General features: G+C 41.7%; 1 protein-coding gene and 2 long non-coding RNA genes across 4 annotated transcripts; 1 reads left to right on the top strand and 2 right to left on the bottom strand.

The window, feature by feature from the left end:
- Positions 1-2,358: 2,358 nt before the first annotated feature.
- Positions 2,359-5,454, bottom strand: LOC127305106 (uncharacterized). The gene is made up of 3 exons (XR_007853672.2): positions 5,112-5,454; positions 2,855-5,018; positions 2,359-2,782 (listed from the first exon to the last, which is right to left on the bottom strand). It is a non-coding gene; the product is annotated as an uncharacterized lncRNA (long non-coding RNA).
- An 8,775-nt stretch (positions 5,455-14,229) lies between these two features.
- LOC127309119 (protein neprosin) lies at positions 14,230-16,806 on the top strand. Its single transcript, XM_051340097.1, has 6 exons — positions 14,230-14,376; positions 14,460-14,546; positions 14,889-15,074; positions 15,543-15,758; positions 15,852-16,004; positions 16,383-16,806. Exons 1-6 carry the CDS (start codon positions 14,233-14,235, stop codon positions 16,752-16,754), a joined length of 1,158 nt encoding a protein of 385 aa, XP_051196057.1. The 5' UTR covers positions 14,230-14,232; the 3' UTR covers positions 16,755-16,806.
- Positions 16,807-17,182: 376 nt separating this feature from the next.
- On the bottom strand, positions 17,183-21,600 carry LOC127305105 (uncharacterized). 2 transcript variants are annotated; one of them, XR_011746880.1, is made up of 3 exons: positions 21,364-21,600; positions 21,054-21,291; positions 17,183-18,857 (listed from the first exon to the last, which is right to left on the bottom strand). It is a non-coding gene; the product is annotated as an uncharacterized lncRNA (long non-coding RNA). The 2 variants fall into 2 exon arrangements; XR_011746881.1 differs by having other exon boundaries at positions 21,054-21,275.
- Positions 21,601-26,848: the final 5,248 nt, after the last annotated feature.

The following is a 26,848-nucleotide window of genomic DNA, read 5'->3' as shown; positions in this document are numbered from 1 at the left end:
GAAAAACACTTTTTTTCGAATTATTTTCTACTCCCTTTTTTTTCTTTTTTCGGAATTTCTAATATTTTAGTTATTTCACAAGGTTAGTCTCTAACTACCCTTATCTCTAATCCAATTACTTACTCATGCTCAAACTTCCCGCTCGGTCACCCATCCTCCCACTACTCTAGCACTAGCACGCTTAACTTCCAAGTTCCTTTCCATCCCGCATCCAAGTGCTTCGCACGCATGTATGTGATACTAGTATCATATCAATCCTATTAACATGTCGATCGATGTCATATTTCTTTATTGTTCGAATTTCAAATAATTATTTTAATAAACCAAAGTAATGTTGTAATAATAATCTTGAATAAATAAATAAACATTAACTTTATAATTTGTATTATTTTTAATTATTTTCAATTTTTAAATTTTTAAATTTTTTTTGCCAAACCTAAAACCTAAAAATTTGAAAATCTTATAATTTGCTAAAAGTAATAGCAATCTTTATGCAGGATGCAATTATTAATTTTAATTTTAAAAAATAAAAAAATATGAAATCCTAAATTTCTGGAAAAAAACTAAAATCTTCCTGCTTTCATATTTTCATTTGGAATTTTCAAAATCTAAAAATTAGCTAACCGGGTAAACCCAGGTGAATTCGGATGTAATTTTTTCCCACGATGATTTTGATATATTATACGTTTTTTTTCGACGTCGTATGCAAAAGTTAATGCGGTTTTACCATTTTTCAAACATTTTTTGCAATAAATGTGAAAATTCAAATTTGTTAATTTTCCCTAATAGTAGGTTGCATAACATACATGAATCTCAAAAGATTTTATTTTCTGAATAATCTATCATTTTCTTTTCTATTTTACAGTGTTAAAAAAGGCGATCCGGGGGGGGGGGGGTGGAGGTGCGTGGGGAGCAGAAAACCTTTTGCACCGGTTCGTGTTACGAACCGGTGCAAAAGAGTTTGTGGCTGACGCCAACCCTTTTGCACCGGTTCGTGTTACGAACCGGTGCAAAAGATCCCACACGAACCGGTGCTAATGCCCCCTGGACGTGCAGACCGCACGAACCGGTGCTAATGACCCCTTTAGCACCGGTTCGTGCCAAATCCGGTGCAAAAGCACTTTCGAGGACAGGATAAAAGCCCTTGTTTCTACTAGTGCCAAGACATTATTTACTGCAATTACCATACATTTTATGTTGTAGACACATATGTCGTCTTGTGCATACTGAACCACGATCGGTGTAGTGTCCATGACATTATAGTTTTATATGTTTGTTTATAGTACTTTGTTCAAATACATGCTAATGAAATAAATTCACAACATTTTAGAGTGGAGAGAAACGAGACACAAGTGGAGCCTTGGTCAACATATTAAGGTACGTTGAGACGAACTGGTACGGGAAAGAAGACACAGGCGATCAGGTGGCGGCGTAAAACCCATCTAGGGTTTCGTCCCTCTCGTCGGCGACGCTGCCGGTCCGCTCCGCCTCCGGTGGCCTTGGGGCCTTGGAGGTGTGGCGGACCGCAGCCTCTCGCCGGCGGGAAGGTTTCAGTTCTTCGTTTAGTTTGTTCTCGGTGTCTTCTTCAGGATGGTGAGGCGGCGGCTACTTCCTGAAGTCAGAATAAGGTCCTCCCCGTCCTATCCTCGCTCCGGTGGTGCATCTAGCGTCGGCGGAGGGCGTGTGGAGTTGTGTGTCCAGCGGATCTCCCGAGATCCGGTCGTCTCTCGTGTTCGATTGTGTGGTTTTAGGTCAGTATCTTCCGATCTACGGTTGTCATCATTGGCGATGGTTGCTGCTCTGGTGCGCTGGTTCTTTGGGGCCTTAGCACGACGACTTCCCGTCTGTCTACTACAACAAGCTCTACTACGACAAGCTTTGCCTGGCTCCGGTGATGGAGGGGCGAGGACAGCGGCGCGCCTTCGGCTCGTGCTAGTGTCTGTAGTCGTCGCTAGGTGGTCCAATAACCTTTTTGTAATTTTTATTACTTTTAGGCATCTTTGTACTACTGTTGATGATTATTAATAGATCAGTGGAATTTTCGCAAAAAAAAAACATATTAAGGTACGCTCTGTATATCTTGGTTGTGTTGTCTAGTCTATTTGATATATGCTCTAATCCAGCCACCCTTTTTTGCTGGATGCTGGGAAATGGTTGTAAAGTAACTTAGTACTAGATGGACCTAGCGCGCTTTGCCGCGCCATTCTTTGCAATTGTCACTAAGCATATGGCAACACTCAATGGACGGAAGTCCAAAATATTCTATATATATTACAATTAAGAAAGACGTAATAACTCAATGGAGTTGCAATTCAGAACATAGGCTGATGTGATACATTGACAATTATGGTATAGAGCACAATTGTTTAAGAGATATATAGTGACAATTGTGGTATAAAAATGAGCCAATTAGGATCTCTGATGTTTAAACGTCTATACTTATAATCTGGACTATGGACTGTTGTGGAAGGCATGCCCCTCCCTATTCTCAGATGACCAAACCATAATAAATTAACAATGACCACGAATCTGAAAATAAAAAACAAAATCATCAACTTAACTATCTCCTGGGTTCTCGTACTGCTGGAAAAGAAGTGTTCTGGCTGATAGCTGATTTTCACATTAGTTTCATGAAGTCAGGTACACAAATAATTGCAATAGAAGTAAGTGGCAACAACAGATCTTGCTGCTCCAACCAAGCTCAATACCGTGCCCATGGCGATCATGCAGGAACCCCATGTGACTAAAACACACAAAATAGACCATCGAGACCTTCATCAGACTGTGAAAGCAAAGCATTAATTACCTCTTGGTAGAGAATAGAAGACATGGAGAAGGAGATGAATTCACTCACACAGTGTCACAATCTGACATCTATGGCACACATATGCATATGAGAAGTCAATGCCTTGGCTCAACTTTGCACCTCCGATATTGTGAATAATATGTATGGTGAACAACAGCTGTGAATATGTAAGTTCGAAAGTATTTAGACAAATAATATCTATACTGAACAAAGGCTTTGAATGTCTAACCACTTTATAAAAACCTGCAATCAACGGACATATGTAATGGAAGCAAAAGGCATGGTCTGATACAGGATATGCTAAATCAGACGCCAACATCAATGTATCTTAAGTATGATTGTGAGCTAAAAACATATATGCATATGCAATTTTCTTTGACAGCAATAATCCTGTTGATCCGAGAGTTAGACCACTACTTCCTATGACACATACTTCCAATTACGTGTAAGCTGATCCCCTTGTCAATTTCTTTCCAGCGAGTAAATGGATCTGATATGTATGATTTGGTCCTTAGCAGCGAATGGAGTTCCTTCTTTCAACAATGTGGTTTGTGGTCTCAAGAAAAAAAACAATAAATCATGAGTAAATATCAACAATATTAAGAACATGAATTATGTCCCTTTTATTGCATTGCTACTATAGTGGCAGCTTACATCAATCATCTATCACAGATTCCAGGTATATATATAAGTATCCTTGTGACAAAGATTTATCCTAGGAAGAAGCAACAATAAGATGGTTTGCACTATTAGTTTTCATAAGCAATGAAAGTGTGGAATGGACATTGCATTTGTAATGGTTCTAAGGATCTCTGATGTGCTAGATATCTATGCAGGATGTACATAACAAAAAAAAATGCTATGACTTGGTAAAATAAGGCATCGAGGGTGATGACTAATTTCTACACCAAAGTACCTACATTACTTGTAATACATCTAGTCGTAGGTGATGAAAACTCCATGGGCGCCATGGCCTTAAAGTATTTTGTCATTTTACTCCATGAAAAATAACATTCCCACTATCAATCCGGGAGGATAACTGGATAAGCATGGTCACTTTACAGCATTTATGGTGCGGGAATGGAAATAGTATTATAAGATATACACTCATTTGCAAGATCATCGATACAAAGGGAAACAATGTGCTATATGAAATTATCTATTTGAAATCTCAGTGACCACTTCAGATTTTCTAGCCATAACAACCTTGATATCTAACAGGACATGTTAACTTTTTCGTCAAGATAATGAACAACTTATGGACAATGGGGGTTGCCCAGCTGAATTCATTTATATGTTTGTACTAACTTACCTTTTACTAATTGGAATGTCTTATACACAATCAAATGTAATCACCAAAGACACCCTTATGGAGGTGTCCTGATGTGAATGGGACAAACAAGGTCTGAATGTATGCTCTTCAAAATGTAGATTGCAGGAACGAAAGAAGGGATATACCTCTCAAGAATTTTCAGAGTTATGCTCAACAGATGGTCAGCGATCCACGATAGTTAGGGCCTCTCTCAGAAGCTCTGTAGTATTTTTCTAATACATAAATATGGGTAATTTCATAGGAACAAGTAGTAGTAGTATTTTTTATAGATTATAAACGATGTAACCAAGTATTATTCTTCTCACAATAGAAACTTATCAAGTGAAGATAGACTTTCTAAGTGTGACAATGTAATGAAGCGGCACACGTTTTAGCTCGCTCAGCTGAGCGTTTTGTCTCTTGTACTTTTAGACTTTCTGCTCCGGAATGTATCCGGAAAACTCTGTGTAATGATTTGTTATGATTAATAAAGTGCCGTATTTTCTCAAAAAAAAAGTGTGATAATACATGCTCCAGGCTGCCACGAGCTCACCTTAGACACCGACCTCTATCTCCGCTATCTCATGTCTGACTCTGCTGTGCTCGAGCTCTTGGTGACACTCCACCGCCCATGACCTCCACCTATTCTAGGGTAGCCAGATACCAGAAGCGTGTCGCTGCCCGTCGATGGCACCATACCACCGAAAGATCATTGAGTATGATGCTGACCGCGACACACCACGGACAAAATAGAGGACGACCCACGCTGCCACGCCGCCACCTTGTGCTCCTCTTCTATGAATGTTGATACCCTCTCTATATTCCTCCACCCCAAACTCTTCCGCCTTTGAAAGCCATTGGGTTCAGAGTAATGGATGTCCACTCCAAACTATACATCCTCTGAAATACATTGGGTACAAAGAAAGAGCCAGGGCCTAAGCCTTCAAGAAACAGAAACAAAATCAAACCAAATCAAAGAATAGGGGAAATTACCTGGCGATTTGGACAATCTTTCTATCCATGAAAGTAGCAGTCATCATCCACATCCTGCGGCCACCGTCGTCAGCCTCAATCTCGCCGCACGGTCGCCTATCGCGCTAGGGTTCGCCACGGCCTGATTTGGTTTGGATAGAGAGATATGGGCATGGTGGGCTGGACTCACCTGGTCGCTGATGTTTCAGATCGAAGAGGAGGTCAAGGCGAGGATGCTGAGAAGCGCATCGACGACTCGGTTTAGGGCTAGCGGCGTAGGCCTGCGCAGAGGAGTTAAAGTGGGCAGGAGCTCGTTCGGCGAGAAGAAGCCGCCGCCACACCAAAACCAGAGGGGAATACCGACCTCGCGGTCATGAACCGACCTCGAAATTCAGCAATTGCCGCAGGAGCGAACCGACCCCGAGGTTCAGCCACGGTCAACAGTCAAGCGCGTGCATGCGACCCACACACTGAAACGCCGTGACACGCAAGCACGAGGTGGGGTCCGCGAAAACGACGCGCAGAGCGACCAGGGAGGCGCCCAACCCTGGGAGCTTAGGGCATGAGCAATGGAGGCAGCTGTCCAACTAGGATTGGATAAAACTTTTGACATATGCATGCCATGTTATGGTCCCATTAATATGTCTTTCTCTCAAAAGCTGATTTGGTTTTTCTCTTTCTCTCTCACATTTTTCACTTTATGGCTGAAGAGGTTGCCTCCTGATGAAGAGGCTGCCTCCTCATCCGAACCTACTTTGGACCACCCGAACCTAGTTAAAGGTGTGAGGCAACACCCCTAGGGCTATGCATTGGGCATGCCCTTAGTGCTCTTTAAGGATTAATTAGTAGTTGGTTCCGTATATGTCTAGAACTGGACACTTGAACTGGACACTTGCAGATGATCAACGATCTAACAACGTAAGATGGCCACTTGAATCTAAGCAATATTTTATGGTTTTTGTATGCATGTTACTTTGATCTTGGAGCTTTACGACCCTCTAGGAGTGTTGAACCTGGAGCTATAGGATTATGTTCTCCAGTTTTCTTCTGCCCCGTTTTCTCTCAGTGTTGCCTTACTTTCATTTTTTAAATACTCCTAAATCAGTACAAGACTTACCTTATTTGTTGGGCTATTTTTAGTGAACAATAAACATTTAGTGGAATGTAGTTATATTTGCATTGATACGGGCAATCTAGAAAGCAATGAATGATGTCTGTTTGAATTGAGTGTACTCGCAAGTTCATGTTTCACTAGTGTTTAAAACTGCACATTATATATATTTTTTACATGATATAATGCAGGCCTATGCGGCAAAGCTTCAGGAGTTCTTCTATTGAAGGCAAGGTTAGGACCGATGGTGCTGAAACTGGAGGTGATACACTGTGTCGAAGATGTAGAAGTGTTGGGATGTTGGTGTCTTTTGGTTAACCTAGGAGTAGAAGATGTGGAAGTGTTGGGTATTTGCTTTATTTTGGTTCACATGTAGTTTATGTAGAGTTCTTCCCTCTTAATTTCATTTTTTCTGTAACTAATCTTCAACCTTGGCTTTGGAGTGAAATGTACCCTATAATACACATGTTATGTAATGTGCTTTCGTTGAATTTGATATGAGATTCTTCCTATTGAATGCTATATTGTATCTTGTGCGTGCTTGTTATTGCATTAATTATTTTTTAATAGAGAAGTTCATATCAGTGACAGGTATGATAATGGACTAGTCACTAGAGAACACAAGATGGGTATGGCCTTTCATCATGCCAGTGACATGCATCTTTTCTGCCTGTCACTAGTTACACTACCAGTGACAGGCATTCTTTCCATCACTAGTGATAGGCGGTACTAGTAACTACATACTAGTGACAGGCAAGATGCATGTCACTGATAAGCAAAATGTGTCTGTCACTGATGAGGGGTTTCTGCAGTAGTATGGATTCATCCTCTATATGGATCCATATTATATTATTGTCAATGGTTTCGTCTTAAATGGCTTCACCTTATATGACGTCGCGATTCTGTCAACTTCTTCCGACATCACGACTAACACTCGGGGGCTCGACAACGACTTTGCCGCGGGTCACAAGTGCTATACGGCGCCCAAGCAACAATCATAACATCACCCCAGCAGCGCTCGGGGGCTCGGCTATTTCTTGATCAAACAATTTGGCGGCATCTATTATCGCTATTTGGTGGTTTCTACTTCGGCTCGACTTCTTCTATGCAGTCGAAGACTTTATTGCGCGTTGACTCTGTCGTATCTAATATTAATAAGCTAAGTGTTTCCTTTTAATTTACATAAAGTTGATTATCATTTAATTTTGCCGCACACGACACTCGGGGGATGTGCGGCATAAATTTACTTTACATATCATCGAATCCGAGCATCTGACACCGCATGCGGAAAAGAGAATCAAGGAAAAGATAGAAAAAGTTTGTTTATTTGTGCAGGAGAAAGAAAATTTCAAAGTATACAAGTTCTTGAGCCTATGTCCGGATGCGCACACCCGATCATAGCCTCGGGGGCTACTCCCATCGGGAGCGCTGGCCGCGCACCCGACGAAATTTTCCTCAAGGAGGAACCCGAAGAAATTGTCTTCAGGGAGGAACCCGATGAAACTTTGATATCAGTTCAGTTATGTGTTCACGACGCACTAATCATGGGATCGTGAACTGTATACATAATGGGTATTTCTGACAGCTAGTCTGGGGTCCCCACAATAGTCCTATAGGAATTTATTAGTGCAAATCCTATAGTAAATGAGCATGAGGTCATACCTCATGAAAAAGTCCTTTCGCACAATTAAAGAGAGCTCATCTTCATATAGGATTCAACTAGGCATGACACTTATGTTTTCCCTATCCCTATGATTTTCCTATCCTATGAATCAAAGGAGCCCTAAGATTCTAATTTTTGGAGATATCACTCTTATATTCATGTTCTTTCATGTCACAAGTCCAAGTTTGTTGTGGACATAAATGTGTCAACGGTAAAACGGCTTGTACAAAGCTTCTTCAGAAAGGCCTTCGGCAATGTAGGTACCTCCTAAAAAAGGGTGTACCTTTACAACGTGGATCGTCCATCCCGGAAGAAAGCCCCGTTGCATCGATGAATAACAATGAATGGAAAGCGCTTGTGGACCACTGGAATAATCCCCAAACGATGGTCAGTTCCTTTTCTACAACCAATTCTATACCTTGTACATGATTATGTCTACAATTACTAGTTTTACCATTCATGCAGAAGATATGTGCTAAAAATAAAAATAAAACCGTGCAATGGTCCAGTTTCATCAAGCAACTGGTTCGCGCAGCTATGCGATGCATCTACAAAATTTGGTAAGCCAAAACATGTCTGTAATTCAACGGAGTACTCTGATGGATGTTTCTTGTTTATTGTCTATTTACTTTGATTTTTGCTTAATGCATCGCTGGATAATTCTTGATCACATTCATTGCGTTACAATGTAATTTATAATTCTGTGCTGGCGTATGGCACTAAGTTTTTGGTACCATTTCCATTGCATGATGTTTTTTGCCAGGTTCATATGGTTTCTGTTAAATTATTTCATGGATAGCTGCAGGCCGATTGAACTAAAAGCCTGTATGAGCATTTGTGCACATTGTACCCTGGTACCAGGTCCACATAGAACTTGCAAGCTTGCGTCATGTATGTCTATTATTTCAAGGAGACACGTACAATAATAAAGAGCCCACTCCTTTGGAAATATTCAAGGAGTGCCACTTTAGCTGGAAAATGGCTTCTCCACCACAGTACAAGATGTAATTGTAAGTAAAATTTTGCCTCCATGTAAGTTGAATGTTGTATCCTGTTGCTTCTGATAACCTTTGATTTTCTTAATTGCAAACCAAGTCTGAAATGGAAAAGCATCTCTCTGAACCTACGGCAGATGGAGGACAAAATAGTGAGGCCTAGGTTGTATCCGAGGTCCTCTCAAAGAATACAATCAAACCTAGTTTTTTTCGAAATGCAGGGCTCGTGTGTTTCTATGGATCAAAGATTAGCAACATGGTTGCAGATCTGGAGATAGAGAAGAGTGGAAGCGCAGAGCTACTTGATATTGTGAGCAGTCAGCGTGATCAAATGAATGAGCTTAGTAGCAAGGTAGAAGAAGGAGAAAATAATCATGCCATCATGGAGGCAAGGATTGAGCAGTTAAGCCAGATAATGCTCATGCAAAGTTAAAAATTCTAACCCAGGTAACGTGGTGACCTGGTGGTGCAGTGTTCGATAGTTGAACTATTGGGTGATGCGGTGGTGCTGACTGAACTGTCGTTCCGATGCTGCTCATTGGACAAAGATTGTACTATATTATATATAGTGCGATTTTACCTCTAATAATTTGTAGGCGCCTGCATTTATCCTGTAGCGCTCTGTTATGCAGGTTTGTACGAGACACTGTTAACATGCTGTAGTTATTAGTTGGGCCGAATTTTCTAAACTGGCCTTCTTTGGCTAGGTTTTTTGAATATCCTAAATGGGCCACGATAGCCCATAACAGTGCAAATGAAATGGCCTGCCATCATCCTGTGCACAATAATCAATTTTTATTTACGCTGGATGACTAGGCCTACTATATGGGCCTTACTTTCTATACGATTGGACTACTATTAATGGGCTGCACTAAGTCATAATGGGCCGTACGTGATCACTGAGCGAAGTCCCAATGCATGGGAAGTACAACATGGGCTGTAATTTCTGCATAATGGGCGAAACTAGACATTGTAAACGATCCAACCCACTGGCACCTGTCCGTTTCAGATGGCCAACGTGTCTATCAAATCAAAAGGTGGCATGAGCGGTCATTCGACATGCGTCGCGCTAAAAGAAGGCACATGTAGACACGACATGTCTTTGCCTAATTGTATACGTGTCGGTTGCTTATTGGTCGTCATGGAAAGTACAAAGTTGCCACGTGTCCTTCTCCGATTGGAAAACTGCTGCCCAAAAAGTTGTCCATATGTCAAATAGAAATAGGCCCCGTTTCTGATGACATCACGCGACAAGAATGGCACCTTAATCATTGGCCTGACAAGTCTCCGCCAGGGGTACCGCCCCATGACTGATATCCGCTGTCATGACTATGCGGGCCGGCTGGGCTTTGGGCTTTGGCAGGTCGTCATGGATCCATGACGGGATTTCCTAATCGCCAGCCGGTCCATCTGTGACGCGAGATTCGCCATGGTCTGTGAAACCATCAGAAAGACGTGTCCGTGACGGATTTTGGCCATTCGCTGACGAACTAAAATCGTTATGGACTAGCGAATTGTTACTAGTGATTTCTGGAAAATATTGTTTTATCTGAAAAGATCTGCCCGTCAGCCTTCACCGGGTGTCTAGAATTTCATGTAGTTTGTTTTCAGCCGCGTTCGCAGTTCCAAACTCGGAACAGGGAGTGACAAGTCACAATTTGATACACTCTACAGAGGTGTGTTACTTTACACATAAGAGAACTTATCCTTGTTGCCAACCGAGTCGCGAGCTCGTCCACACTTCCCTGGTGTGAGGACAGGTGTAAGATCCGAGATAATCATTGTCTTTTTTCGCGACCCCGCATACCCACCTGCATTGTAGTTCCGGTCTTGGATCCTCATCGGTTCGACCGGCCTCGATTAGATTCTCCTGCTGGCCCACATACCCCCTTAGGTATGTTCGGACCTCAGCACCTTCACCGGTCTTCTACAACCCATCCAGACCACAATACCATGAGGACTTTAGGGTTCCCCACCACTCTGGTTGCTCCCACCTGTGTACAACTACTACGGTAAAGTGTGTTCGTTGATATGGGAGGGGAAAAAGGTACAACTGACTTCCCTAGAGCCATTATAAATCTTATGGCTAACACATAATATACGACGCTAGAATCACTAGACGACATTTGTTGTTAATCCTAGGTGAATGTATTCCCAGTTGTAATGGAACCTCCACCATCAACTTAAACCATGGTTCCATTGCCCACCATGTAGTCATATTCATAATTGTAAAGTAATATTTTGATATGCAATGCATGAGTGATAAGTATAATACTTTGCAAGTAATTTGATAAAAATAATCAAATGCCATGAGCAAGAGTGAACTTGCCTTTCTTGACTGCAAGATTATGGAGGCAAGGACTTCGTTATGGGATAACTCCAAATTCTGAAATAGCATCATCTTCTTGTAATGACAATGTTTAAAGAAAACTAGCAAAGAAGATATAATGCATATTATGAGATGCAATCGCTCTAAGCGTGATCTAACCCCGATGATTTAATATTGGTACTTGTAATTATTTCTTTAGTGTGTGTTGCACTTTTAGAGTGGTTCCACGACCAATGTTCTTATTAGGGTTTGGTTAACTTGATATCATGTACATTTGGTGTGATACATCATAATAATAATATTAACACACAAGGAGTAATAGTTGGGATACTTTTAGTATGGAAATAATAGTTGTCAGTTTTAAGTTCTATAAGGCATGGATAGTGATTACTTGTTATTTACTTCAAAAGAATAACTTTTTAAGAACATGTTTATTAATGAAAGGAAAGTAGTTCAACAATGTTTATGGGTTTCTTGGGTTTATTATTCCTTTTCATTTGATTCACTAAACAAGATATTCCATATGCACTTAGTATTTGCACGACTTAAGTTGGGTATAAGCATGTAAGGTGAAGTACTACACATGGTTTCTATTAGATTTGATCACAATGGTGTGATACTAAAGATTATTAATTTGGTTGATGACATGCTATTACCAAGTTAGGGTTTACCATTACTTGATCATACAGGATTATTCAAATGGAGTGCATGCAATGATAACCTAATTTGTAGTTAAGTATTGTATAACTTTGGTGGAACATGAGCATGCATTTATTTTTTATTATAGATCTATGAGTAAGGATCAAGTTCATATGATCCCAATTTATAAGTTCCTACGGTTTTAGTTGTGAAAGCAAATTAGAGTTTCATATGATATGAAATTAGGGTTTTATTTATAATTGAACTAGGGTTTCCTATTTGTCCTATCATTGTTAAGAAATCAATTGTTGAGTAATGTTGAATTTAACAAAAAAAAATTAGCTCAAGTTATAATAGTTTTAACATTGTTCCTAGTTTTTGTTATATAAAGAAAATGATAAATAAGGTAAATACAATTTAGGGTTTTAAATATCAATAATGATTATGTTAATGCTAATATGATAAAGGAAATTATTTTTGGTTTTTCTTTATTTCCTAAATGGTTATTACTTATTTCTGAAATTTAAATAATTATTGAATTTTATTGATATGTAGGATAAAAGAGAAGACTTTATTAATAAGTACTAAATAATTACATTTTATTTTTGTTAAAAAAATTAGATTATATCTTTAATGGATAGAGTTTATTTTTAGTGAATATTTTATATCTTATTTATATTTTTATGATTTAAAATGAATTAGATATGAATTTGAAAAGTTTCAGCAGTTTTCTGGAATTTGAGTTTAAACAGAAACAAGTTTTTAATACGCAGGATTGTTCTAACACTAGAAACTGACTGGTGGGCCAATGGCCATGTGAGGTGCCACGTGGGCTTGACCGAGTGAAAATTGGGGACGTGGTGCTCAAGCTCACCGCCGGTGGCGGTTGAGGACGACGCCGACGGTGGAGTGCTCCCGTGGACGCGCGCGTGTGTTGTCTTGAACAGGGACGGTTAGGGGAACCTAGTGCTAGGTTCACCGCCAATTTATGGCCACCGGAGCTAGGCCGACGATGAAGAAAAGCGGCGGCGGGAATAGGCATGCGGTGTCGCGACGCTACGGCACACAATGGAGCAAGGCGAGAACACCGGGAGATCCAGAGACTTACAAGGAGCACGCAGGGCTTGATGGCGAGGTGGGAGGTGGTTCGAGTCGCCGGAATTGATAGCTCCGGTCATCGGGAAGACGAGCTCGATGAGGATGCTCCGCGGTGCTTCAACTCGGTTCCTCGCACAGGTGAAGCAACTAGAGGACAGAGGTGATGACACCGCAATGGATAAAGGAATAGGACTATTCCATGGGTTGATATAAATAAGAAGTTCCAAGTATTCCATTAACTTGGATGATGAGCAACAATCTAAGGACGACATGATTTACAAGGAGGATTCTTTGCATGTGCACACCACAAGGTGGCACCTGCATGCTAAGTGAGCTGCGCATAGATGAATATTTCACCTTCTTCCTGGAGAGGACTATGTTGAGTGGATTCGCAAGCCGCCCGTACAAGACTTATGCGGAGATAAGTCGCGAGTTCCTCACAATCTTCAGGTTTGCACACACCAAGGAAAAGTTAGGGAAGAAAGGTAAGGCATCCCTAGCACATTTGATGTTAAATTTGTTATGAAGCAACAAAGGTTTGTCATTTCCTTAGAGGAATTTTGCAAAGCTATTGATGTCCCAAATGTTGGGAGTTGGGAAGAAATCCCAAGTGACTCTGACCAACTCCTCCGGGAATTCTGGAGGAGTATAAGTGCGGATGAGCCTTTGGACATCCGTAGAGGAAACCTTTCTCATATCCAACATCCTAGGCTCAGATATTTTGCTTTGTTCTTAGTTAGAGGATTCCTATCTAGGAAAAATACTACTGCTTGCACTGGTCCTATAATTTAGGTGTAAAAGTTGCTAGGACATATTCTCATATGTTGTTTCCCATAATGAATCTAAATCTCCTTATGCTGGAGCTATTGCTAGCAATTTCATGTTGGCGATGGGTAGTTAAGATTGAGGGTTAGTTCGTTGTGTGGCACATGTCGCTTTGATCTTGGCCTGATATGAAACTTTTTTTTCCATTTACCAGTGGAAGTGGGATAATTTTCTCCAACTCCCAGGGGCAGTCTAAACGATGTACCGTAGGAAATGGTCCTCTATTAGTAATAATTTGGTATATATTTTCCAGCGTATTAAATAATTCCAATTACTTTCCGCATTAGTTTGTCAAGATCTTATCCAAAAAAGAAAATCAATAAATGGTATATTATCGTATCTTATGCAATAAATGCGATATCTTCAAGATCAATCACACATCAATGCAATTTATAGCCCTTCCTCGATGACTACTAGTCCGTAACCTTATAAATATGGTCGTAGATATGCACACTAGAAATTGAGCATTCCATATTTCCACCATGAAAGAAAAACTACCGATTAGAATGACCATTCTCTTGTCATTTTTTATTCAAGCCATTGGAGGATGGGGAGTTGAATCTATCAAACAAGGGGAAAATACTAGCAGGGTCCTCACGAGTTATCAAGTTAATAAGACTACTGCGGTATGTGTATGTATTCCTCTTACTTTTTATGTATATTTATACTAATATTTTGAGATTATGAATCTGAGGAAACATCAATATAGGTTGAAGGTGGAGATGTATACGATTGCATTGGTGTGAATGTACAACCAGCCTTTGACCACCCATTGCTGAAAGACCACAAAATCCAGGTAAGTAATTATCATGAAGAAATGGATAGTTTCATTTTGTGAGTAAATTCAATTTCAATATTTATGTTTATAATCTCCAACGAACGATGAGTTCTAAACTACTGTATTAACACATAGGTAGATAAACAATCAAAGAAAAAAATAAAATAGATTTCACACTTATATTGTTCATAAATTCTTTTTCAGATGCTATGTAGACATTAATTTTGCACTACAAGAGGAACTAACAACATCTTGTCAAACAATACAAATGTAAAAAATTACATGTGCTATATATATGATTGATTATGTATTAGAAATATATATTTGATTATGTGATGAATAAGTATGGTTCCTCAATAGATGGAACCAAGTTCTCTCCCACTAAGATCATACACAGATTTTCCATCGAAGAATGCCGTGCCACAAGTACAGTTGCCTATCATCGAGTGCCCTACAGGAACAATTCCAATATTGCGTAATAATAGAAGGTACCACATGGCTGAAAAAACCATTGATGAAGTGATTAGCAAGGATGTACAACAAGAGGTAAGTATTTTATTTTTCAATATAGTTTTGTAGTGGTCTAGTAATCTAGGTAGATTATGAAAATATAAATTCTTGTGAGGTGTTGTTGCATGCGCAACAGCTGTAGACCATAGCTGACTCCCAACTACATTATAGAATAATATCCCATGGAATTCATCCTCGAGATGAAAAATTAGGTCAAAGATACCGGAAGTATATTACACAATGAATTTTTTTAACTTGAATCTTACAACTCCTTTTACACTTTCACACTGTTGTTGACACTACTGCGGATGGAAAATAAAAATTTATTCATTCTAATAAGTTCCACATACATTTTGTGTAAGTTCTTGGTCCATATTGACCTTAGTATACAACATAAACTGATATTCATCAAATATATTTTTCATATGTTGTCAAATTGTTTCTAGTATTATGAGTAGGTTTTAGTATTTTCCACTGAAAATAAGCAATTATTTTGTCATGTAGGTAGCAGGAATTGAATATCGGGATGAGCTATATGGAACACGAGCTAAAATAAATGTTTATGAGCCAATGGTGAAGAAAAATAGTAAGGATATCAGCGGAGCAACCATACAGATTCATGAGGGAACAGAACTGGGTCGTCGAGATGGGATAGGTGCTGGATCTTGGGTATATCCAAGCTACAGCGGTGACAGTTATGCTAGGTTTCATGTTTATTGGGTAAACAATAAATATTTATTTGGATGCTCATTTTGTTATGAACTAGAAAGGATTTATAATCTCACAATATCTTATTGACATTGTATACATTAGGTAAAGGATCACGGCCCACCAATCACGACTTGCGTGGATCATGATTGTCATGCTTTCGTGCAAGTTAGCCAAAGTGTTGGTCTCGGAGGAAGAATACAACCGATTTCTATCTATAACGGACCACAATATGAAATAGATGTTCTAATCTTTAAGGTATTCTTATGTTAAATTTTTATTGTTAACTTTATGTCTTTTATTATATCAATACACTAGTTATCTTATTCAAAATAGATAAGTTCGAAACCACAATTTAAACTGAACGTATCAATGCACAAACTATTAGATAGAAAAAACATGATAGAACCTTTGATAATTAAAAATATTTGATGATACAATGATAAGAGAAATAACATGTCTCCCTCTTTGCATTCATTATCGGTTATACAATAGTAAGTACGAAAATATGTCTCCCGCTTTACATTCATCATCTTTTATACAACTTACAGGTATAAGTATGATATCACACATAATTGATTGCATATTCCTTTAAATTTTAAGCAAGCATTTACCATGCGACCATTATTTTTCTAGGATCCAAAGACTAAAAATTGGTGGGTGGCTTATGGTGAAAAAAATACACCAATCGGATATTGGCCGAATTCGCTCTTTCAATACATGAAAGAAAAGGGTGAATTTGCATTATGGGGTGGATTTGTTAAAGGTCCAACAGCATCGATGGACTCTCCACAAATGGGTAGTGGTCATTTTGCTTCAGAAGGCTTTGGAAAAGCATCATTTATGAAGAATATCCAAATTGTAGATAAGACCAATAAGCTTGTTTCCCCTAATGTTAATAGTGCACACCCAGGCGGTACCAATTTTTCAAAATATACTACAGATGGCTATGGACACAATGATGATGGTCTACATATATACTATGGTGGACCCGGTGATTTTGTTTGATAATTTATAGTGTTGCTTTTAATAAAGCTTTTCTACGAAGCAAAGTTTTGAACCTTGTTGTATCCAAAAACAATTGTCTAGCTGTACATTTAATTAATGGAATTTGAACTCTGGTCCGGATAATGATCTTCCAAGTTTTATGACACACAAGCTATACTTGAAATATATTATGGGCACTTAAATCAAGAGATAAGTGAGATGTTAATTATGAAAAATGGCTGAAAAAGTACATGCTCAATTTTCCAAACTAACCTATGACTAGAGCCCATATGAACAAGATCACTGTGACGCCCCAAAACCGGTACTATACGGATCCAAGCCTTCCCGCCAAAATCCGTATAATATCGATTTTAGGAGATGCACCACCAAACGCTTCGTACACGCCAAAACATGCACGCAACGCAGGTGGAATCAATCACAAGTAGCAATCATTACAACAAGTCACGATAGAGTCCACAAGAGAACTTTTATTACAACAATGACTCCAACGAGCCAAGAATACAAAAAGATACAATAAAAAGATCCAAATCATACGTAATGCCAAATACATCCGAGTATGAATAAGAATACAAATGGAACTAAGAGTCATGAAGATAACCAAGTGGCGTCCATAATCCTACCTAGGCCAAGCCGGAAGGGTAACCTCGCTAGCGTCGTTTTCTTCATACCGATCTTCATACATGTCCGGTTATGTCCCAAAGCAGCAATAAGTACGAGTTTCGTACTTAACAAGTCATCAACAAGTCATCATTTATACTTGAGGCACGCAGGGGACTTAGAGGACGCAAGAGGACGTCATAGGCAAAATGGTACGGTTAAGAAGCAGCGCACAAGCACTAAAATCATATAGAGACACTCATAACTTACAGGTGCTAGAATAGATAAGAGAGCACATAACTAGAAGTTCTATACTCTGCAATCATAACCCAGCTGATGCGTTCCTCCCTTCGCAAAGGAAGTACTTGCAAGGACACTCAAATGGTGGACAAGTTTTAACCATTTATTGTTGAGGTTGTGCTAACTTACTATGCAAGTTATTATTAATGAGATAACAAGTGTAAGTTGTCTATGGTCGAGTCATACAGCTCCAAGTCGTTCATAACCGCGGACACGGCTTATCGATAAGATGTAACCCTGCAGGGGTGCCCAAATGTGCCCACACGCACGATCAATCCAAACTACGAGGGAAAGATATCATGACTCGCACTCTCCTTCACGACAACAATAGACAAGTTAATCCAAATCCTGCTTAGCTAGTTAATGTCCAGGAAGCCACCTAACTAAGTTGAAACCGTATCGAAGTACGGCCGAATCGCCGAAGAGGACCTAGCTATCGCGTGCACGGCTTCCGAGGGTTAGAACACTCACAGGGGCGAATGACCCGCTTTAGCATGCGATAAACGCTCAGGCCGCAAACCTATACGTGCATACCAGAAACAAGGGATACAAGACACCCAGGGGCTTCCCAAAGTAAATAAGTAACAAGCTGGCATGCACGCAATAACCAAAGGAAAACATATAAACTAGTTGTGGCCACTGGACAAAGCTGTAGATTTCGGCAGTGATCGAGGGGAGACCAAATAAACATACCCACGTGTGGTTAGAGCGCTCAATCTCGGAACAGATAACAAGAACTCGGGGTCCTAAGATATTTAGGAAACATAAGTGAGCCGTCATAAAATGAGCAACTGACCCACCGATGCCTCCACTTAAAAACTATTAACAATTAAAGTAACCATGATACTCTATAACAGATATAACCATGTAGCATGTGTCATGATCCCCGAACAGATAACCCGATAACGATAGCGATAGCGGTACTAAGCATGCACTACGACTCGTAAGGCAGACCCTATAACCAAACAACAGCTATATGAGGGTGGTGGAGGCAATATGAGTTGCTTGAGGTAACAAGTGGATTAACACGTGACAAGAACGCAACTCGAGGCTAGCATAAGGGAGAATGCAAAATAAAATAGGTAAAAGACTCCCGCAGAGACATAAGTGTGAAAATTCTTGCCTGTTAAAAATGGCGGAGGAACATCCGGAGAACTTGGCGTAGCTCGCATCAACTCAACGTCTTATCCGTGAAGAAACAAAGCACTAGAACAAACAACGAATGCACAATTTACTACTACGGCAAAATAATCGGCATGATCATGATATGATATGCATGGCATGGCAAACATGATGCAATGCAACTTATCCATATTAAGCGGAATCGGAATCCTGACAATTAATTATTAGGTTGAAGTTATTTTCTATCGGAAACATTAAATGTTGATTAGCATGGCATAGACATGGCAAGAGGTGAACTACTTCAATATTAAGCGGAGCAGAGAAACCCTAGGTGGAGTTCCGAAATACTCCGTATATATGTTAGGTGAATATGCATAACTATCACGTCACGACATGATGCGAGATGCAAACAGGTATATGTATCTCATATTTAGATTCCTCATATTTCTTAATTTCATAACATAGATTATTTGTTCAAAACAGATTGGATAGGAAAATTGTCTTCAGGTAGCTGAACATCTTTCTCCGGATTTGAATGGGATATATGCAGTAGAACAGAACCACAGCATTTGGTTGGTTTGTGTCAAAGTACAGGTCGATGGTTTTGATGTATATGTGAGAATTGTTATGATGTGCAGCGCAGTGTGTGCATTTGACAATGCAAAGATGAGCTGCTAGCTAGCAGCCTAGCAGGCAAGCTGCTGGATCTGTTGTTGCCGTGCATGGCTAACTAAACAAGCAGGTTAGCAGCTGGATGGATGGATGTGCATACGGGTGAAGCTAAGAGCATGTCTAACAGGCCCCGTATAATCCGCTCACCCCGTAAAATTCCGGCAGGATACGGGGCCGGCGTGATTTTGGGCGTCTAGCAGGCCCCGTATTCAGGCCGGCCCGTTTCGGCGGAATACGGGGCCCAGGAAATCGGCCCCGTCGTCCCGTACTTATAGTGGGCGCAGGTGCGTGTGAGGGGTTAACCCCTCACTCGCAACCCTAGCTCCGCCGTACGCCGCCGCCTCCTCCTCCTGCTCCGGCGAGCAATTAGTCGCTCCCCCGCGCCGCATTCCACCCGCCGCCACGTGCATGGACTCCCGCCGCCGTAGTAGCACCTCGCCGGCGAGCTGATCGAAGCGATCCCGCTCGCCGGACACCGTGGAGGACGCGTGGCGGCTCAAGTGCAAGCGCTCCGCCGCGGGGAGCCGCCGTGCGGCGTGCCGGTACGCCGGCGCGCTGTACGTGCCGGATCCGCTCCGGGAGTACGCCGCGGGTGGGCGGTGGTACCGGCAAGACCCGCCGCTCAAGCCGATGAGCGGCGAAGCCTTCGAGAAGTGGCTCGCCGAGTGGCAGCGCGACCGCGCGGCGAAGGCGGCATGGGCGGCGACCATCGGCAGCACCAGCGGCGGAGGAAGCGGAGGCGGCGAGGAGGAAGAGGAGGCGGCGGAGGAGGACGCGGCATACTTGCAGGCGGTGGCCGAATCCGAGGCGGAGGCCGCCGAGAAGGCGCGGGCGGAGGCAGACGAACAGGCGGCGGCCATCGCCGCCGTGGCGGAATTCCAGGCGAAGGAGGCTGCCGCCAAGGCGGAGGAGGAGGCTGCCGCCAGGGCGGAGGAGGAGGCTGCCGCCAGGGCAGAGGAGGAGGCTGCCGCCAGGGGGCCTTTCGTGCCATTCATCATCCTCGAGTAGCTAGGATCGCAGTAGATCGCTATGTATATGTATGATCCAGTGTATGATCAATGAAGATGAACTATGGTTTAATTTTCCCGGGGTTTTAATTTTTAAAAATACAGGGCGAAATACGGGGTCTGCTAGACGGAATGGTTCAGCAAGATGCACTTTTGGGATACGGGGCGAAAAACTCGCGTTATACGGGGCATAGAAATAAGGGGTTTGTTAGACTAGCTGAAAATTGGACTCTGCACTTGCGGGTCGATGGGAGCATGTACTGCGTGGAAACAAAAACAGCACTGTCCGCTTGCATGCGAAACGGCAACATGCTGCAAGGCAGCTGAGCCTGAACATGTACAGGTGTGAACAGTTTTGGAACCATCTCTGCTGGGGCATACGAGCCGGACCTGGAGATGCACAAGGACACGGAAGAGATAACGGAGACGATGGTTCAGGCGATGAAGACCAACAGGGGCAGCTGGTGCGTGCGCAGGCGCGGGAGACTTTTAACTGAACCCAAACATTTTTGAGCACTTGGCGACGATGTTCAGAAACGACGACTGTGTTCGATGCATGATTTGAGATAAGGAAAAGAGGAGGATGGAACGAGGAGCTCACCGAGATGGTCCTGGTGGAGTTGGACATGTGCAGGGCGCAGCGACTTGAACAAAAAAGAGCTCAGATATGACGTCCATGGCGGAACTCACGTCGAGCAACAATCTGACGGAGGAGGCGCGAGGGGCTCGGGGAAGAGGCGCGCTCGACGCGGTAGACACCAGGGAGGTAGGAAGGGGAGGACTTGGCTTGGGTAGTCACCGGAGTTGCGCCGGCAACGACGACCTGCAGAGGAGTACGGCTGTCACCGTAGAGGGATCAACACGGAGGGCGATATAGAAGGAAGAGAGGTTCTGAAGGACGGGTATCTTACCCTGAACGTGTACATGTGGCCGGAGATGGCGGGGAGGACAGAGGTGGCCAAAATAGACGAAATTGACCGGCGGCTGGAGTTAGGTATCGGCGACCGTGTCGTCGATTTGGGGCGTTCGAGCTCGATTCTTTCGGGGAAGATGATGAGGACGACGAGGCGGAGCTCTTGGTGCCTGCACCTCGACGAGGGGCGGCCTGGAACGGTGGCGCGATGGTGAGGCATGTGCAGTGGTGTGGTCTTGTTATCTCTGAATTTTGACGGGTGAATAGCTCTTGTGCCACGTCTTTACTAGCTATTCAAAAGAAAAAGATGTTGTTCCTAGGAATAGCCGGCATGCGATGTTCCTGATAACACTATAAAAATGCTAAGTACTATTATAAATTTAAATTCAAATTTAAACCACTATAAAAAACACTTATAAGTTTGGACCATATTGGACCTGGAAACGAACTACTGGGTCTGGCCTTTCCTAGAACTTGTTGTTGGTTTTTTTCCAATTAACTGAACTTTGCAAACCCTAGACATACCGCGCGATCTGAATAACATGGTAGTTTTGCTAAATTGTTGTTGCATTTGATTGATCAAAGACAGAGAGTATAAGATCCATCTCAGTACTATTACAAAGCATAGAAATTGTTAAGAGAACACTTATTACTTTGTCTAAAGGCTAATGATCAAGAGATAAACAAAGCTAAGAGAAATTACACAAAAATAAAATAGCCCGGCCATCAAATTGTCCTGCTTTTTCAAATTCACAAATTTCTAGCTGCTTGTTGATCTTATTCAACTCCTTCAACCCCATCTCTTCCGCAACCCCTTCCAAATTCCCCACTGTACCAGCAGATCTCAATGGCTCCAACAGGAACATGCACTGCCTTCCACTAAAAACACTTATAAAAATGCTCAGTACTATTACAAATTTAAATTCAAATTTGAACCACTATAAAAAATCACTTATAAGTTTGGACCGTATTGGGCCTGGAAACGCACTACTGGGTCTGGCCTTTCCTAGAACTTGTCGTCGGTTTATTTCCAATTAACTGAACTTTGCAAACCCTGCACACACCGCGCGGCCTGAACACTTTTGGGTTCACTACTTTTGTTGAGTCTTGGAAGTTGTTGCCTCTATAACAGCCTCCTTATCATTTTTATTTCGTTTTTGTGCCAAGAGTAGCCTCTAATAGGAAGAAAGTAAGATTTGGGTAAGTTGCTATCCAGAAACAGATTTTGTGTTGTTACAAAAAAATCCTTACTCCCAGACAGAAATTAGTATTGAGCTTCCAATTTTTTAATATATGCATGGGGTTATTATCTAACTTTCGTTAGTTTTGCACTTTTCGAGCTGAGCAACAGAGGATTTTTGAAAAAAATCGATCTTTACCTGTTGTTCTGTTTTGACAAATTTCTACCACTATTTGCATTTGCCTCTTATTCTCTTTATTTTTTAGTTCTTTTGAGAGAAAGAGATTTTTGAAGAAGTTGCTACATTAGCAAATGTTTTAATAGATGTTTGATATATGTTAGAACTGAAGCCAAGTGGATTTGTTATTTTGATCGCACTAATGTTGCTAATGAGAATTGTGTGAAGTCACTACTAGGAAAACCCTTATAGGTAGAAATACATTCCGCGGCGCACCTAAAGGCGCAAGCGCCACAAAATTATTTCTGTGGCGCATAATAGAAGATGCGCCACAGAATTTCTGGAACTTATGTGGCGCATGTACAGCTGGTGCGCCACATAAAGGGTAGTTTCTGTAGGTCCACTGCGGAGTCCACCACTGCACATGGGCGAAGGAGATTTTGTGGCGCATATGGTGATGTGCGCCACAGAAAGTCAAACTTTTGTGGCGCATAATTTGTCGTGCGCCACAGAAATTCGAACTTTTGTGCGAGGTCTTTCCTGGCTATTCCAAAGAAAACGACCTTGTTTGTAGGAATAACCAGCATGCGATGTTCCTGACAACACTATAAAAATGCTCAGTACTATTACAAATTCAAATTTAAATTCGAACCACTATAAAAAAAACACTTATATGTTTGGACCGTATTGGGCCTGGAAACGCACTACTGGGTCTGACCTTTCCTAAAACTTGTTGTCGGGTTTTTTTTCAATTAACTGAACTTTGCAAACCCTGCACACACCGCGCGACCTGAACAACATGGTAGTTTTGCCAAATTGTTGTTGCATTTGATTGATCAAAGACAGCGAGTGACGGTAGCCAAATTCAAAATCTCATAGCGGCAAAACTTCCCGCCCACAAAATACCCATTCTACCCCTGAGGAGATGACAGCAAAGTCGGTTGGTGGGGGGGTCTGCCCATCATTTTTTCGATCACCACCTCCCTAGCCCGGAAACCCTCCCAAAAAAATTCATTTCCCTCAGACCACCCACCGGAACTTCCCAAGTCCCTCTCTCTCCCACCTCCACGACCACCGCACCGGAACATCCCCGTCGGACTTCCCTGGCCTACCCGAGGCCTCGCGATCCTCGTCATCCGGCTGCCTGCCGGAGCCGCTTCATCGACGCCGTCATCAACCGGACCGGATCATCCCCGCCGAACCTCAAAACCATATGCTCATCCAGCAGTCTACCGCAGTCGCTTCAGCTACGGTATCGTCCACCCCACCGGAGCCGCTTCGCCGGATCCGTCGTCCACTGCATCGGATCTTGCTCACCGACACCGCTGTGCATGAACCGGATCTGCTTCACCAGCACCGTGCATGATGTAAACTCTTCTACATTCGCTTTTCTATTGCTTGCCTGAAAGTTCTTGTTTAATCTTGGGGAACATGTTTGTGCTAACGACGCGCAGTTACGTTTTTGCAGATGAGATGAGTAACGATGAAGTGTAATGGCCGTCTCTCCAACCCCAAGTAGCACACGTAGTGTACTTCATCACCGGATCTATCAACCCCAGGAAGATCTGTTGTGACTCCCACGGAGTGCTTCTCCTAATGTAAGTCCCTTGTTTTAGAGCTATGTTCTGGGTTCAGATGCTTGTTTGTCTGAAGCTCTTTTAGTTCATTCCTAGCTATGACCGTAACACCTTGCTATTTTCTAGTTCATTGCTAACTTTAGGCGATTGAACATTTTGGTTTGCATTCCCTGCTCTGTAGATGTAGCTATCATAACTTTTATCTTGCTCAGTCGTTTTTACAAAAATTATAGGCTGCTACTATTTTGTTCATGTCAATCTTGTTCTCCCTGAACATGTTGGTTTGCATTCCCTGTACTACATGTAATGCCATTGTTATTTCTATCTACTACGTCGTAGGCTAACAACGTAACTGCCTGCTATTAATTCCTGCATGCTATCGCTCTGCCATCCTGTAGTACAAATTTATTTCAACTCGTCACAGTAGCTACTTTCATCATAATTTTGTCTGCCATCTGATTCTTCAAAGGCATCAATATTAACTTGTTTCTCTTAATTGGCATGGCGCTCACATATAGAATGGTGAACATATTGGTGTGCATTCCCTCTTCTACAAGTTCACAAGTGATCCCACTATATTCCGTTTCTGGTCCATCCTAAGCCGTAGCATTAACTATCATCTTTGTGTTGTTCATTACAACTTTATATCCCGGAACAAATTGATTTGTTTCCCTTATCTACAAGTTTATGAGTGATGCCATTATATCTCCTATATGTTTTATTCCTAGCTATTATAGTAACATCCTGCTATTATTTAGTTCATGGGCAATTTTAAGTAATTGCACGTGTTGGTTCGCATTCCCTGCTCTATAGCTTTTGGCATCGTAACTTCTATATTTGGTTTGCATTCTCTGCTCTGTAGATCTAGCCATCATAACTTTATCTTGCTCAGTCGTTGTTACAAAAATTATGGCCTGCTACTATGTTGTGTGTGCCAATTTTTTACTCCATGAACATGTTGGTTTGCATTCCCTATACTACAGGTGATGCCATTATTTTGTATCTAGTTCATTGTAAGCTAACAAAGTAAGGACATAGTTTGGCATGCTATCACTCTGCTATCTAGCCTGTAGTACAAATAAACTTGTCATACTACTAGATAATAACTTTATGTGCCATCTTGTTCTTCAAAAGCTGCATTTATATTGACTTGTTTCTCTGACTTGGCATGACACTCACATATGGAATGCTGAACATATTGGTTTGCATTCCTTCTTATACAAGTTCACAGGTGATCCCACTATATTCTGTATCTGGTCCATCCTAAGCTCCAGCATTAACTATCCTCTATGTGTTGCTCATTACAAGTTTATATCCCGAAATATCTTGATTTGCATCCCCTTCACTATAAGTTCAGGAGTATTATTTAGTTCACGGTCAATTTGAAGTAATTGCACTTGGCACATGTTGGTTCACATTCCCTCCTCTTTAGCTTTTGCCATCGTAACTTCTATTTTTTGGTTTACATTCCCTGCTCTTTAGATGTAGCCATCATAACTTCATCTTGTTCAGTCGTTGTTACAAAATTTATAGCCTGCTACTATGTTGTTCATGCCAATTTTGTACTCCGTCAACATGTTGGTTTGCATTGGACTCGACAGTAGTAAGTCTGCTATTTCATTCTAACGAGCTCTGTTATATTGCCTGTTGGTATGCGGCATGCACTCTTTGTTTGCTTATTGTGCGCATTACAATGATCTTGTTATAACGACGAAATGATGAGTTCCAAATTCTTTGGCAAACAATATTGTATTGTCTTTGCCTTTCCATTGTTGCTGTCTTAACTTGTAATGTCTTTGTTTCAGATATAGGTGCTGCATGGACAACTTAAAATATTGCCGAATCGCTTCATTGTATTGCTAGGTTTAATTACCATTCAATTTCTCTGGGTTCTGTAATATTTTTCAAAGCCTTACAGCTGATATAATATTTAGTTAGTTTTTATAGTTCTTTCGTGCATTTTTCTATGGTGCTTGTGGTAAGTGAGGCTATCCGACATAAATCATGTGCTGCGTAAATATTCTCAGTATCTTTCTATGTTCTATGCAATCTAAATCACAAATTCCCATCCCTTAAACGGCCCAATTAAGCGAAATCACATATATGCCGGCCCGCAAAATCCTAAAGCGCCTATCATGCCAGCATATAAACAGCAACTAAATGGGCTAGCCCACTTACTTATTGGGCCATCCCACTTGCTTTAAGGTGGACCCCACACACTAACTAGGCCGGCCCTCTAACAAAAAAGTGGGCCCACGTGCTTATTGGGCCAGCCCATTTGGTAACTGGGCTGGCCCTTTAGCAGGAAAGTGGGCCCCACAAGCTTATTGCGCCGGCCCGATAACTCGTTGGGCCAGCCCACCTGCTTAACGGTGGACCCCACATACTAACTGGGCCGACCCGTTAGCATGTTAGTGCCCCCACAAGCTTATTGGGCCGGCCAACTAACTTGTTGGGCCAGCCCAATTGCTTTTATGGTGGACCCCATTTACCAACTGGGCCGCCCCGTCAGCAGGAAAGTGGGCCCCACATGTTTATTAGGCCGGCC

The sequence above is a fragment of the Lolium perenne genome, chromosome 6 (assembly GCF_019359855.2).
Source record: "Lolium perenne isolate Kyuss_39 chromosome 6, Kyuss_2.0, whole genome shotgun sequence".
NCBI lineage: Eukaryota > Viridiplantae > Streptophyta > Magnoliopsida > Poales > Poaceae > Lolium > Lolium perenne.
Note: the sequence above shows the minus strand (reverse complement) of the source record. Positions and strands in the feature narration are given on the sequence as shown.